At 41.1% G+C, this 14,784-nt stretch overlaps 2 protein-coding genes across 2 annotated transcripts; both read left to right on the top strand.

Annotated features, from left to right (window-relative positions):
* The first annotated feature begins 4,049 nt into the window (after positions 1–4,049).
* On the top strand, positions 4,050–8,547 carry LOC103176389 (retinol dehydrogenase 7). Its single transcript, XM_007889884.2, has 5 exons — positions 4,050–4,413; positions 5,265–5,587; positions 5,953–6,211; positions 6,929–7,092; positions 8,265–8,547. Exons 2-5 carry the CDS (start codon positions 5,272–5,274, stop codon positions 8,486–8,488), a joined length of 963 nt encoding a protein of 320 aa, XP_007888075.1. The 5' UTR covers positions 4,050–4,413; positions 5,265–5,271; the 3' UTR covers positions 8,489–8,547.
* Positions 8,548–10,725: 2,178 nt separating this feature from the next.
* Positions 10,726–14,716, top strand: LOC103176390 (retinol dehydrogenase 7). Its single transcript, XM_007889885.2, has 5 exons — positions 10,726–11,135; positions 11,985–12,315; positions 13,054–13,312; positions 13,818–13,981; positions 14,409–14,716. Exons 1-5 carry the CDS (start codon positions 11,100–11,102, stop codon positions 14,660–14,662), a joined length of 1,044 nt encoding a protein of 347 aa, XP_007888076.1. The 5' UTR covers positions 10,726–11,099; the 3' UTR covers positions 14,663–14,716.
* The last annotated feature ends 68 nt before the right edge of the window (positions 14,717–14,784 follow it).

The raw sequence follows: 14,784 nt of genomic DNA, 5'->3' as shown, positions 1-14,784 counted from the left end.
ATTTTGAATACTCACAGAACAAACATAATATAAAGGGCGTAAATAAAGGGCTTAAATTAGTACACTGCCATTACATATTCAAACAAGAGACTGTTAATCTGCTCATTTCACCCCGTAGCTCAACCCTTCAAAAAATTAATAATCATAAAAAATAATAATTTGGTCACTCAATCCACGACTGTTTGTGGGACGCTGTTGTGTGCAATTGGCTGCTGCATTTCACTCACAAAATACACAGTCAATTCACTTTACAGTGTATCCTGTGAAGCGCTTTGAGACGTCTCAAGGACATGATAGGGCGCTATATCAAATGCAAGGATTATTCTTATTATTAATACAGTCTTGACTGCTATTGCTAGGAGCGGAGTCTGTTCAACATGGCCACAAACATTGCACACAATGTAAGCTAAACCACCACAGCAACTTAGGCTGTGTTGTGTCAGAAACTGTTCCTCTTTCCTCAGAGGGGCAAAGTCTCAGTTGTGCCACAGTGTAATAATCCAAAGATTCCTTGTGATGCTGATCACAAGATGACAAACACTGAACAATTCGAACCTCTCCCTTTAATCATGCTTAACCTCCACACCAGGAAATTGCTGTGTGACATTTACTTAGGTGTGTACCTGGAGAACAAGGGCATTGTATTATTATTATCCTGTTTCCTCTCATTGTGTGCTTTTCATCATTAGGGTTTTGTACTTCTTCTTTCCCGGGTTTTCAGTTAGTCATTGGGTAATATCATTGAGCAGTCAGTTAGTCAGGGAGTCCCTCTCATCCACAATATCATATCTGCTTCAGACTGACCTCCACACCTGCTAAATATTGCATATTCGCATAATGCATCAGTTTACCTACAGACTTCCCACACCTGCTAATTTTTTTTTGTCTGAGTCATTCCTCATTAAGTGCTGAACATTGTACTTGTAAATTATTAAGAATCTCTACCTGTCTGTGCACACTGCTATAATAATAATCCTATAATAATCCTTGACATTTGAGATAATACCTTATCACGCCTTCGAGATGCCTCAAAGCGCTTCACAGAATATACTGTAAAGTGAATTGACTGTGTGTTTCGTGGGCGAAACCCAACTGTCAATTGCACACAGCAGCGTCCCACAAACAGTTTTGGATCGAGTGACCAGATTATTTATTTATTTTATTAATTTTCTGAGTTATTTGTGTCTGTCTCAACTCTCACCAATATCCGAGGCTATTGCTATTGCCTCTGATATTGTAGACTCCTTGCCATGTGTTCTAATGTCAGTTTTGTTTTATAATTTGTTCAATAATGTAATAATATAGTGTTTGCAGTTTCTTTAATAACATAATAATTAAGGTTCTGTCAAACATTTCGGTTCATTTTTACTACACATATCACTCTCATCTAGGTTTAAAGGAAAATGTATCCTGGAGTTAAATTCTAATACTATCCATCCAGGGATGAATTGGAAAATAAAGTATTATTGCTATTGGCAAACAACTGTACCCAATGTGAACTCGGTCATTCAACAGTTCAGCACAGTTCAATGACCTGTGAATCAGTGACTTTAATTAATTATTCACCGACAATCTGGCATTTTACCATCCTAAATTATTTTTAATCTACATCATTTATATTTATTAGCGAGTGCTTCATTCCATCCAAAATAACCCTTCTAATGTTTATTGTTCATTAGGTTAAGCTGGTACAGCGTTGCCTTAGTAATGTTTTAGCCAATTTATACATTTTGTTTACTTGTAGTGTAAATATTGTATTATTCCATTGCTTTCACCCACAAAAACACAGTCAGTACACTTTACGGTATATTCTTGTGATATTCTGTAATGTCTCATTGCCTTGGGACATCCTCCTGACGTGAAAAACTGTATGCAAATGTAATTTTGTTGTTGTATTCTGAAAAACGCTTTGCGCCGTCTCAATGACAGGATAAAGCGCTATATCAAATGCAAGGATTATTATTATTGTTATTACAAACCGTTATTAAAACGTGATTCGTTTAATGTTTGCACACATGGAGTAAGCTGTACTGTTCCACACTTCTTATAGTTTCGCTTTGAGACTTGGCTTAAATTTGCTTAACATGACAGGACATGTTTAACATGCTTAACATGTCTCTGACTATCAGTAGTAATCTGAGAGGTGATAGAAAGGGTAGTGTATTATTGTTGTATGTTAGAAAGGTGGTGAAAACAATAAGGAAAGCACAGAAGAAGAGACAAGCTTAACCGCTACTTAGCCATTTTTACCACATTAAATCAGACTTTGGTGACATCTGGTGTCTGGCACTAGGAACAAGTACAAAACTAAATCTAAACCACCCCATATAAGTGTAAAGTACTCACTGAAAGAATAGTTACAGTGAAATAATAATAATAATCTATGGCACTCTTCACATCAGGAAGATGTCTCAAAGCACTCATAGAATCATAGAATCGTACAGCACAAAAAGAGGCCATTCGGCCCATCGAGTCTGTGCGGCTCTTTGAATAGAGCAATTAATGTCAGTCCCACTCCCGGCCCTTTCCCATAACCTGCAAACCCGTCCTCCTCAAATACCCGTCCACCGCGTTTTTGAAAGAAGTTATCGAATCAGCCTCGACCGCCCTTTCAGGCGATGCGTGAAAACATTTCTTCTCCCCTCCCCTCGGCTTCTTTTAGAGACTATTTTGAATCTGTGACCTCGAGTCACCGACACTCCCACCAGTGGGAACAGTTTTTCCCTTTCTAACCCATCAAATCCCTCATGATTTTGAAGACCTCTATTAGGTCTCCTCGTAACCTTCTCTGCTCCAATGAGGATAATCCCGGCCTCTCCAGCCTCTCCTCATAATCACAGTCCCTCATTCCTGGTACCATCCTCGTAAATCTCCTCTGCGCCCTTTCCAATGCCTTAACATCCTTCCTACAGTGCGGTGCCCAGAACTGGGCGCAGTATTCTAACTGAGGCCCAACCAGTGTTTATATGGGTTAATCATAACCTCCTGACTCTTGTACTCTATGCCCCTATTTATAAAGCCCAGTATCCCATATGCCCTTTTTACAGCCTTATCTACCTGTCCTGCCACCTTCAAGGATTCATTTACCTGCCCCCCCAGGTCTCTCTGTTCCTTCACCCCCCTTAAGATTGTATTACCGCCTATATTGCCCCTCATTCTTTCTACCAAAATGCATTACCCTTCATTTCTCCACATTGAAACTTCTCCACATTGAAACTCACTCCACAGAATTTACTGTAAAATGAAGTGATGGTGTATTTTTTAGGCAAACAAAGTGTGTAGAGTTCTATTCCCTAAAGCCCAGGAGGCGTTTACAATAAAATAATGAAACGAATTGACAAGATAGAAAGATGACAACACTTCCCTAATACAGAGGGAAGCTTGCCTGACAGTGCTCACAATACAAGCTATGTACATTTAGCTGGTTAGACTCGAGCAGTACTTCAACAACACACATTTATTATTCTGGGCTCTGCATGCCTTGACTCCTGCCAACATGTGCCAAATACCTTCTGGAATTAGGTGAGCAGGGTGCGTCCCTCCAGGGAGAAAAATGAACAATTTATTGCAGGTACAAGAAAATGTCTATGTGTAGGTGACATACACATGTGGAACTCTCAGTCTGGTTCGGACATTCTTAAGCGTGGTGATGGGTTTCTACTTGAGTCAGACACCCAGCCAGCTAACAAGATGAATTCTGACGAAGGGTCGTGGACCTGAAACGTTGACTCACTTTCCTTTCTCCATAGATGCTGCCTGACCTGCTGAATATTCCCAACGACTTCTGTTTTTGTTTTAAAAAAGGTGGATGATGCATTTCAACCACCAGATGGAAGTAGATTTGCACCCTTGCAATAAAGTACTCAGCAATACGTCAAAATCAGGAATGTGGTGTACTTCCTGTGTGAGAGGTTAAAGTGAAACTTGAAAGATTGATTGAAACTGTATTTTCTATGGATGTCCATTTTGCCTTCACCCTGTGCTACACTCGAACACCTTTCAATAAATATTGCAAAGTCTGTGATACTATTGTGTGTAGCTGATTACCAGTAGGGTGACAGTATCAGAAATTGAATTAAAATTACTCTGGGGGTTCTGATATCCCTCCCTCTTAACTGTGACTGGTTCCTGCAGCAGTAAAATGGAATACATTCTGTCATGTCCCTGAATCTGTGTGTTTGCACAAACCCATTGGCTGCAGTAATTGAAGGTGCAATACTTTCATTTCACTGGTTATTCAGTTTCCAGATATATGTTAAAATCTAGCGACTAGTGGACCGGAGAGTAAATAGACTATACATTTCACTGGCTCTTACGTCACAGAGAAGACCGGGTTGAAGTGAACTTTCTTGAAGCATTAAGCAGCGGTTGGTGGGGGAGACGGTCCATTGTGTGAAGAGTTCCAGCTGAGAGGTGTGTAGACTTCAGTTAATTTGCCAAATTTTGTTTTGGGGACAGAAACCCTTCACAGTGGGTAACAGTGTTCATAGCAGAGTGAGTTCCAAAGTTCTTTTTAAGCATTATGGAAAAAAAGAAAGCTGAAGAAAATTAAATGTAAGAATATTACCATTTTCTGCCAGGTTTTAAACTTTAAGACAAATGGTATGACGGGTCCAGGCTAGTTGGATTTCACTGACTGCAATGTGTAAAACTATTAAATCTTTGTACAAGTTGGTTGAGAACTAATCCTTGAAATTCCATGTTACTTTGAATATGTTGCCCACAAAATATACAGTCAATTCGCTTTACAGTATATTCTGTGAAGTCCTTTAAGATTATAGTGCCTCATCACATCTAATCGATATGATAAGGCGCTATAAAAACAATAACTATTTGCATTTGATATGGTGCTTTATTACATCTTCGAGACGTCTCAAAGAGCTTCACAGGATATACTGTAAAGTGCAGTGACTGTATATTTTATTGGTGAAACGCGAAACCAATTGTGCACAGCAGTGTCCCACAAACAGTCGTGGATTAAGTGATCAAATTATTGGGTTTTTTTGGAGGGATTATTACCCCTAGAAAAGCAATCCACCAATCGTCTAACAAGTTGGTTCCTACTTACTGCTAGGTAAACAGGCGTGTGTGTGGAGTAAGGAAACCTGCCTTTGGTTTTCCTCTGCCCAGCTATATCAAATGCAAGGATTATTATTAACAATAATAATAATAATATAGGTGTACACTTTGTGAGTAAAAGTGGTGTCGAACTAAAGTTTGCGGCTGTTATTGAGAAACATTTCTTCCATTGCGTTTCTTCCCAGTTTTGAAATGCTGGTATATGTGGTCGCTGTTTTGTTGTTTCTCGGTGTGCTGTACTACAGGCACAGAGACAGCAAACGCCTAAACAGTGTGAATGACAAACATGTATACATCACCGGCTGTGACTCTGGCTTTGGCCACCGGCTGGCTCAGCGGTTGGATGAACTGGGATTCTACGTGTTAGCCGCCTGTTACACTCAGAATGGGGCCGAAGATCTGAAGACCAGCACCTCACCCAGGCTCAAAATTCTGCAGCTTGACGTCACCAATAGCGAAAGCATCAACAAGGCTGCGGAGATCGTCAAATCTGAGGTTAAAGAGAAAGGTAACTCGGCCATTGACTGTCATTGATCGCTGTCCCGCCCACAAAATATACAGTCAATTCACTTTACAGTATGTTCTCTGAAGCGCTTTGAGACGTCTCAAAGACATGATAAGGCGTTGTATCAATACAAAAGCTATTGTTATGTTATGTTCACTAGTTTAGAATTAAAGAAAGTTTACAGCACAGAGGAGGTCATTGGTAGAGTGTTAGCTAAGGGCTTAGCTTGATTTCTAATTAGGAGCATGTACAATACTGGTATAGATCTCGGTTGTGTTGCCTTTCACTGCATATTCACATCCACTCCACAGTTTTCTGAATGAAGCTACATATTAACATGTAGATTTTATTTAAAAAACATACTGTAGGCCTCTGGGGTCTTGTGAACAATGCAGGGATCAGCTTTCCGTCTGCTCCAAGTGACTGGTTAACCATAGAAGACTATAAAGAAATACTGGCCGTCAACCTGATTGGCGTTATTGAGGTCACGTTGAGTGTGCTGCCATTGATAAAGAAGGCACGAGGGAGAGTCGTGAACATAGCAAGCATCTTTGGCAGATTGAGTATTATTGGCGGCGCCTATTGCATCTCCAAATATGGTGTAGAAGCGTTCAATGACAGTCTCAGGTAAGTTACCTATCTTCTACCAGTTTTCTAAATTTGTCTACTAAATAAGCTTTGCCCTAATACTTTTCATTTGGAATCTGAGCTTCCACTAAATCTGTTCATCTCGGTTTTTAATGTCAGTCTATTGATGTCGTAAGGCCTAGACAGGATACTGCAGTGTTTAGTCTTGTATCTCGAACCCAGGTCCCCTCACTTGCGAAGCAAGTGTTCTAACCACTGAGCTACAGGACTCCATTTGGCAATAATGTTAAGATTTGTATTGTACCTTTTGAATGTGGTTTTTAATAAGGATCCATAATTTTTCACAACATTCAAATTTCTTAATTATAATCCATGGTGGGTGATTCTTCAATTCATTCTTAATTGGGAAGCCAGTTCTTTTTAAGAACTGCTGAGATCAAAAGATCGAAAGGGATTTTATCGGTGAAGTCGAGGTGAGATTTTACTTGGAATAATACTGTCCCACACCCACCAACTTGCCTCACTGATCACATATTCTTGTGGCTAAATAGCTCAATGGCTGGGTAAGATTTAGCTGTATGGATCAGTCAGTTTGTAACTCAATATACTGTAAGCTTTATGTGTAATCAACGGCAATGGAAATAAGAACAATAAACTTCAGAGAAAAACAAACACTCATGAACAGAAGAGCAGTGTAAATAGTTAAAAATCTGTACAACACTGTGAGAAAATAACGTATAATTAAATTATTTTCAGGAGGGACATGCATGACTTTGGAGTGAAGGTGCTTTGTGTTGAGCCGAGCTTCTTCAAAACACGTATCACCAGGTTCGATTTGGTGTTGCAGAACACAAATAAACTCTGGGAAAAGTTGTCACCAGAAGTAAAGGAAGACTACGGTGATGATTTCGTAGAAAAAAGTAAGTGTTTGTTTGTTGGTTCAAACCTCCAAAGTCCAAGATGTTGAACCTACATTGTTAAATCTGGACTGACATTCCTGACAATGAACCTGCAAGGCTGAATTTCTGGAATTGTTGATCTTCGGATTAGATATTAAGCTGACGTCCTGTCTGCCTGTTGTGGTGTCCTGTAGATAGTTAAAATAACCACTGTAGATAGCGGTTAGAGCACTTGCCTTGCAAGTAAGAGACCCTGGTTGGATTCCTGGCAGGGCAAAACCTTGGGCAATTTTCCTTACTCCACACGCATGATAATAATAAAATTGGTCACTTCAATCTACGACTGTTTGTGGGACGCTGCTGAGTGCAATTGGCTGCTGCGTTTCGCCCACAAATATACAGTCAATTCCTTTACAGTATATTTTGTGAAGCGCTTTGAGACGTCTAAAAGACATGAAATGCAAGGATTATTATTATTATTATTATTATGCTCAAGGTCCCAGGGTGCTGTTTGAAAAGAAAAGGATGTTTCTCCCAACATCCTGGCGAATAAGTCCCCTAATATGAATTGTTATTTATGTCATTACATTGTGAAGGATGATAGATCCAATGTAGGGATTGTTATTTTATTCTGGTTGATTTCTTGATCAGTACTGAACTCTGATGTAGGAAAGAGCTCCTTCTATAATTTTAAATATCTTATTTTACTGAAAGAATGCCACACAGTCAAACTCCTGCTGAATCAAGCCCTAAAAAAATAAATTGATAAAAACACTTGGGCACCTTCTAATAGTCATAATTGTAGAGTCCTGTGGTGTAGTGATTAGAGCATTTGTCTCGCAAGTGAGAGGACCTGGGTTTGATTTCTGGGCAGGTCGGGGTGAAACGTTAGGCAACTTTCCTGGAGTGGACTTCGAGAGCAGAGTACCCAGCAAAGCAATCGATCTTGTGTCAAATTATTTCTTTTCAAGATGTGCAAAATAAATATCTGCTGCATTTGAAAGTTTCAGGCATAGGTATTGACAAAAATGCTCAAACGCTTGAGAAGATGCACCAATTCCTATGTTGTTGGGGCTGAGGGTTATATTCATCCATAGAGGGGGAGCCGTTTACACTTGCAATGAAGAGATGTAAGGTTGGAAGACACTGAGAATTTGCTTTATAATTTGTACATTTCCTATATTGTACCACAGGCATGCAAGTATTTATGAAAACTGCTCGGACCTTGATCGACCCGGATCTGATGAAGGTGGTGTGGTGTATGGAGCATGCTCTGACTGCTGTTCATCCACGCACTCGCTACTCTGCTGGACTGAATGCAAAGTATTTCTGGATTCCTCTCTCTTACATGCCAACCGTCTTTGCTGACTTTGTATTCCGTTTAGCCAAAGTCAAGCCAGCAAAGAGTGTGGTTTAACAATCTTATGTTAACAACAACAAGGTTGCATTTATAGAGCGCCTTTCACGTCGGGACCCAAGCAGGGGGGAAATGGTCAGGGTGAGGGGAGGGAAGGGAGGGAGCGAAGAGGGGGGAAATGGTCAGGGTGAGGGGAGGGAAGGGAGGGGGCGAGGAGGGGGTAGAGAGTCGAGAGGGGAGCTGAAGGCTGAAGGCACGGTTGAAGAGAAACGTCTTGAGACCGGCCTTGAAGGAGGAAAGGGAGGAAGCGGCGAAGGCACTGGGGAATGGAGTTCCAGAGCCTCGGGGCTGAGAGGCTGAAGGCCACCGATGGTCGGGCGGTTGGGGCGGGGGATGTGGAGCAGACGGAGCCAGAGGAACGGAGGGTACGGGCAGGTAAGTAGGGGGATAGTAGATTGGAGATGTAGGAGGGTGCAAGGCTGTGAATGGCCTTGTAGGTGAGGATGAGGATCTTGGATCTTAACAACCTCGTATGTAATGAAACAATTTTATTGGTGAGCAGATAGGAATGTGTCTGTGACGAGGAAAAGGCCTAGGGGACAGGGGATATACGAGAATTAATTATTATTGCTTGAACTGAATAGGAGCGGCACTAAGTGGAAAGCTCTTTCAGTATCCAGTATAGTCGCTATGATTTTAAAATGCTATGATTCTATGGGGTAAACATTATATTATAATAATAATAATCTTTGCATTTAATATAGTGTCTTCTGCGACCTCCTAACCCCCTACCACTCCGCCCGTTCCCTCCGCTCAGCCGGCTCTGGTCTGCTCCACGTGCCCCGACCCACCCGCCCCACCATTGGTGGGAGAGCCTTCAGCCACTCTGCCCCCAACCTCTGGAATTCCATCCCCCAGTCACTCCGCCTCACCCCCTCCTTAGCCTCCTTCAAGTCCTGCCTCAAGACCCTCCTTTTCAACCATGCCATTGGTCACCCCCCTTCCCCTCCCCCCCAACCCCAGCTCGGGTCTGAAATGTACTGTGTCCAGTATCTTGGGACGTCCTCCCAACATGAAAGGTGCTATACAATGTAATCTTGTAATCTTGTTGTCTACACATGTGCATTCTCCACCTAAAACTACCAGGGTTATAATAACATAATAATAATAATCCTTGCATTTGATATAACGCTTTTCATATCTTCTACATATCTCAAAGCACTTCACAGAATAGACTGTAAAGCGACTTGACTGTGTATTTTGTGGGTAAATCTCTCATGTTATTGGAGGTTGTGTCCCATTGCAGAGCCGTGAATAATAACAATAGGTGTTGGCATTGGGGGCTACTAATTACAGTGATCACAAAGTTAGACACTCAATCAACTCCAGACAGGGATACAGTCATAGATAATGGCCCATCAGTTGGCTATGCAACCATCTTACTAGGGCTGCCTCCAGTGATCAGAGAACCTAACAGAAGAGAACCTAACAGAACATGTACACAACAACAATTTGGATTTATATAGTATCCTTCACTCCAGATGGGGTCTCAGAGAGTTTATCAAAGGGAAGTGCTTACACAGGGGTGGACGGTGTTGGAACACATCACAACATATGCATATTTGTACTGCAGGCTTCAATTAAAATATTCAAAAGTAATGTTGCAGTTTCATAGTGTCATTCTTTCATTTTGGGCTTGGGTCTGGGTCAGTTGGACAAATCAGTGCAAAGCAAACAAATATATGCAGTACAATGCTGTGCAGTACAATAGTCAGCAAAAATGAAATAGCAATGACTGATAGCACTTCCGAAGCTGCAAATCAGTCCAGTTGAAAATATTGTAATAACTTGACAATAAGGACCTGAGATTTTTTTTGTCAGCGAGAGATTAACACAAATGAGGAAATCCTTCACCATGCTTAAGAGCATCCGCAATGGGAAATTATTGTTGGAATCAAACCCAGGTCATCTTGCGTGCAAGGCGAATGCACTAACCACTAAGCTACAAGACTCCACAAATATCATAGTCTTTTTATTGTAAGACATACCACATTCTAACAACCTGCAGTATAACTTTTACCTTCTCCCTTTCTGTGGCATATAATGGAGGAATATTAATGATATTAATATAGAAGTATAGCTGCAGTCTCCAGAATTTCCTTCCTATTTTGTCAAATTCACCAGTTCCACCTAATTTTCCTTTAATCATCACTTTCCATAAGTAACTTTGGTAAAGTATAAACATAGCATTTGACATTGTTTTTCTTCTATATTTAGCAACTCTTTGACAAAGTCTACCTTAAGCGGTAATTGTTTACTAACCTATTGTAAATCTACAAATAATCCTACTCTCTATTGAGGTGCCACTAAACTAACCTGTACACAATCCATTTTATAATCCACTTGTATGTAAAATGTAGGTAACAAACCGAAGAAATTAAACATTACATCACTGGTTCTTCGTGAAGCATCTGTAGAAGTGAGAAGAAACACCAGAAAAACATTGTCAGGGAATGATTGACACACATCTTAGATTTGTATAAGCAGCTCAAGTCCTTAAAACCTTAGGCATATTTGTGCTACTAGACAGTAGACCCTGATCTAGCAGGTCGCACGCAGTCTGACAATTTACTAACGTTCATCACATCACTGTGTGTTCATCCCCTGCTCAATGGAAGAAGGAAACAAAATACTTATCTTCAATAATGTAAGTACCTCTTGCTTCAAAACAGAAATCCTGTAGCTCAGTGGTTAGAACACTCACTCCACAAGTGAGAGGACCCGGATTCAATTCCTGGGCAGAGCGAAACATTGGGCAAGTTTCCTTACTCCACACTCCTCTGGTTACCCAAAAGTAAGTAGGAACACGGTTGTTAGTCGATTGGTGAATCTCTTTTCTAGGGGTAATAATCCCTTAAAAAAAAATAATTTGGTCACTCAATCCACAACGTTTGTGGGACGCTGTTGTGCGCAATTGGCTGCCGCGTTTCGCCCACAAAATATACAGTCAATTCACTTTGCAGAATATTCTGTTAAGTGCTTTGAGACATTTCGAAGATGTGATAAGGTGCTGCATCAAATGCAAGGATTATTATTGTATTATTATTGTAATAATAATGAAGTACAACATCTTTGTGATCTCAAATGGTACAATTCAAAGATTTAAAATGAATCACCCTATTGCTAACAGCTCTCTGAAACAAATAGCCTTTTGAAGGCTCAGACAACACTAGCTCACGTATGTATTGCCATCTCAACCTGTCCGCTCCCATCGTTCAGAAGGCTGGCCCGCCCCAACATCAGCAAGTCAGGCCTTCAGTCTCTCTTTTTAACTCCAACCCACAGTCCCTTTGCCTCGCTTACTTCAAGGCCCATCTCAAGACCCTCCTCTTCGACTACGCCTTCAGTCACCCTCCTACTCCTTACGCTCCCTGCCCTCCACCCCTCCTGATCCCAACCCCCAGCTCGGATCCAAATTGCTGACTGTCCAGTGCCTTGGGATGTCCTCCTGACGTGAAAGACACTGTGTAAACGTCATATGTTGTTGTTATTTTAGCCTTTTCATACGGCTCCATTTTTGATATCGATTCTGGGAATCTTCTCGGTCTTCTCCTTGTGCTGGTTAGTTCGAGATCGGCTGAAAATCCAAGCTATCCACGAGAAATATGTCTTGATCACTGGATGTGACACTGGCTTTGGGAACATGCTGGCAAACCAACTGGACAAACAAGGCTTTCACGTCATTGCTGCTTGTTTAACACACAAAGGGACAGAGGAAATCCAAGCAAATTCTTCTTCCCGACTAAAGGCAGTCCTGCTTAATGTCACCAACCAAGAGAGCATTAAGAAAACAGTGGAGTTCATCCAAATATTAGTTGGAAATCAAGGTAAAAGAGAGATGCACAGATTACAAACTTTATTCCTTTAGTTGCTAGTTTGAGACAATTATTTTCCTCCCCGAATATTTGTTATCAAGCCCGCACATTTGTGGATTGGGAGAATCTCTGTTTAAAGTGACGTGTAGAAATTATTCTGCATTTAAGAAGCTCTTATCACAGTCCTGACGTAAACATTATCTTAATTATTATTAGCAGCATAATGTTGTATCAGGAAGATTAAAAGATTAACCTCCCTCGACTCCAGCTTATTGGCTGTGTCAAGTCCTGAGGTTTATACAACGTACATGGCCTAAAATGTATATTGTGCATTTGTATACATATTGCATACTTTCATATTACATCACAATAATCCTTGCATTTGATAATGCAAGGATTATTTTCAACCACAAAATATATACAAAATACCAGGTTTATTCCATTCATGAAAGAGCACTAGATTCTGAGAAGCATCTCCCCCAACTGTCTATGGCTTTCAGGTTCCTAATCTATTTGGTCTCTTCCATTTTACACAATGGTTTGTGTTGATCATTTAGTCTGTGAGATGTTCCGTTGTTAGCTATTTTCTTATCACCTAATAAAACATTGGAAATTGTACAATTGACTTTCGTGAACTCCTGTATCACTAGTAATGAGTTTCTCCAGAGAGAAACTGCAAATCGTCCTTTCACATCACAATAATAACAATAAGAAATATTATCATCCTTTCACATTTCTCCTGTGCCGCAGGCTTGTGGGGTTTGGTGAACAATGCTGGGAGAGCAACTCCGATAGGACCCACAGAATGGCTGACACTGGAAGATTTTCACCACGTTTTGGATGTGAATCTACTCGGCCTTATTGACGTGACTCTGCATTTGCTGCCTCTGATCAAAGAGGCCAAGGGGAGGATTGTGAATGTTGCCAGTGTAATGGGACGCATTTCGTTTGCTGGCGGTGGCTATTGTTTATCGAAATGCGGTGTGGAATCTTTCTCGGACAGTTTAAGGTCAGGTGCTATCAACACCGGTTTCCATAAATGCTGCTGTCCTGGTCGATTTCAGGATCCTCTCACTCGTTTGCAAATCACTTCATGCCCTGGCCCCTCCCTCCCTACCTCTCCGATCTGCTAACCCCTCCACTCTCCACCCCCGCTGCCTCCGCTCGGCTGGCTCCGGCCTCCCTGTTGGTCCCTCATCCCGTCTGCTCCACCATCAGTGGCCGTGTCTTCAGCCACTGCACCCCGAAACTCTGGAACTCTCTCGCTCAATCCCTCCGCCTCGCCCCCTCCCTCCCTAGTTTCAAATCCCACCTAAAGCCCTGCCTTTTTGATCAGGCGTACGGTCACATCCCTCTCGGTGTCAGACTCTGCCATTGTCAAGCGCTGCCCTGCGTGAAGGGCGCTGGGCAAATGCAAGTTGCTGTTGATGAGCATTGTATTCACTAACACTTTCAGCAGGGCGGAATTCAACTAAATTGAACTGCGCCCAAAATAAAACTTTGTTTGTGTCTAGGAGAGATATGCAACATTTTGGAATGAAAGTCAGCATTATTGAGCCAGGCTTCTTTAAGACCGGAGTTACGAATTTAGACATGATTGAGAAAGATCTTCTACGGCTCTGGGAAAGGCTTGCCCCTGAGGTCAAGGAATATTATGGATTGAAATACTTTAAAAATTGTAAGTCCGTTTATTCAATAGCTCACTTGATGAGAGATCAAAGTTTGGGGCTTGGATCCACAATCTTAGAATTGGGATTAAGTTTAAGAATTTTTCACAAATCTATAGGATGTTAAATTTGAAGCAGTGACTAAATCTTCACATTTACATGTGCTTGTGCCAACCTTCAATATTTATGTGAAAACCGAAAAAAAATATAAAAGTGTAATACTTGTGTTATGTTTCCTTAGCTCTTAAGTAAATAACAATAATAATTCTTGCATTTGATAAAGCCGCTTATCACGTCATCAGACGTTTCAAAGCGCTTCACAGAATATACATGACTTACTATCAAGTGGTTTTGACTTTAAACAATGTCTTTGAGACAAAATATTTTAACTTGATGCATGTCCAGGACATGTGCTAAATGATTTGCTCTTTGTTACAGATGTTAAAGTGCAACGGTTCTCAATGTGGTACCTGTGTGATTCTGATCTCTCCAAAGTCACGAAGTGCATGGAACATGCACTCACAGCCAAGTATCCACGGAGTCGTTACAGCGCTGGCTGGGATGCCAAGTTTTTCTGGATTCCTATCTCGTACGCACCCTCATGCGTAGCAGATTATATGCTGCGTTTCTTTTTACCCATCCCTGCATACTCCACGAGAAAGCTAAAAGTCAGAAACTCAATCAATGTGTAACTGTGATGGGATTTGCCGTTAAGGTCACATTAGCATTAAATAACTATTTCCCTATAACTTGTAAATTTCTAACTTTGTTACAAATCCTCATCCTCACCTACAAGGCCATTCATGGCCTCGCT

This window comes from Callorhinchus milii, unplaced genomic scaffold (genome assembly GCF_018977255.1).
Source record: "Callorhinchus milii isolate IMCB2004 unplaced genomic scaffold, IMCB_Cmil_1.0 Scaffold6, whole genome shotgun sequence".
Lineage (NCBI taxonomy): Eukaryota > Metazoa > Chordata > Chondrichthyes > Chimaeriformes > Callorhinchidae > Callorhinchus > Callorhinchus milii.
Note: the sequence above shows the minus strand (reverse complement) of the source record. Positions and strands in the feature narration are given on the sequence as shown.

Coding starts and splice junctions, on each gene's coding strand:
- LOC103176389 (XM_007889884.2), top strand. CDS start 5,272: ATGCTGGTATATGTGGTCGCTGTTTTGTTGTTTCTCGGTGTGCTGTAC. Junction 6,212..6,928: donor GCGTTCAATGACAGTCTCAG/GTAAGTTACCTA, acceptor AATTATTTTCAG/GAGGGACATGCATGACTTTG. Junction 7,093..8,264: donor TGATGATTTCGTAGAAAAAA/GTAAGTGTTTGT, acceptor ATTGTACCACAG/GCATGCAAGTATTTATGAAA.
- LOC103176390 (XM_007889885.2), top strand. CDS start 11,100: ATGGAAGAAGGAAACAAAATACTTATCTTCAATAAT. Junction 11,136..11,984: donor AAATACTTATCTTCAATAAT/GTAAGTACCTCT, acceptor TTGTTATTTTAG/CCTTTTCATACGGCTCCATT. Junction 12,316..13,053: donor AATATTAGTTGGAAATCAAG/GTAAAAGAGAGA, acceptor CCTGTGCCGCAG/GCTTGTGGGGTTTGGTGAAC.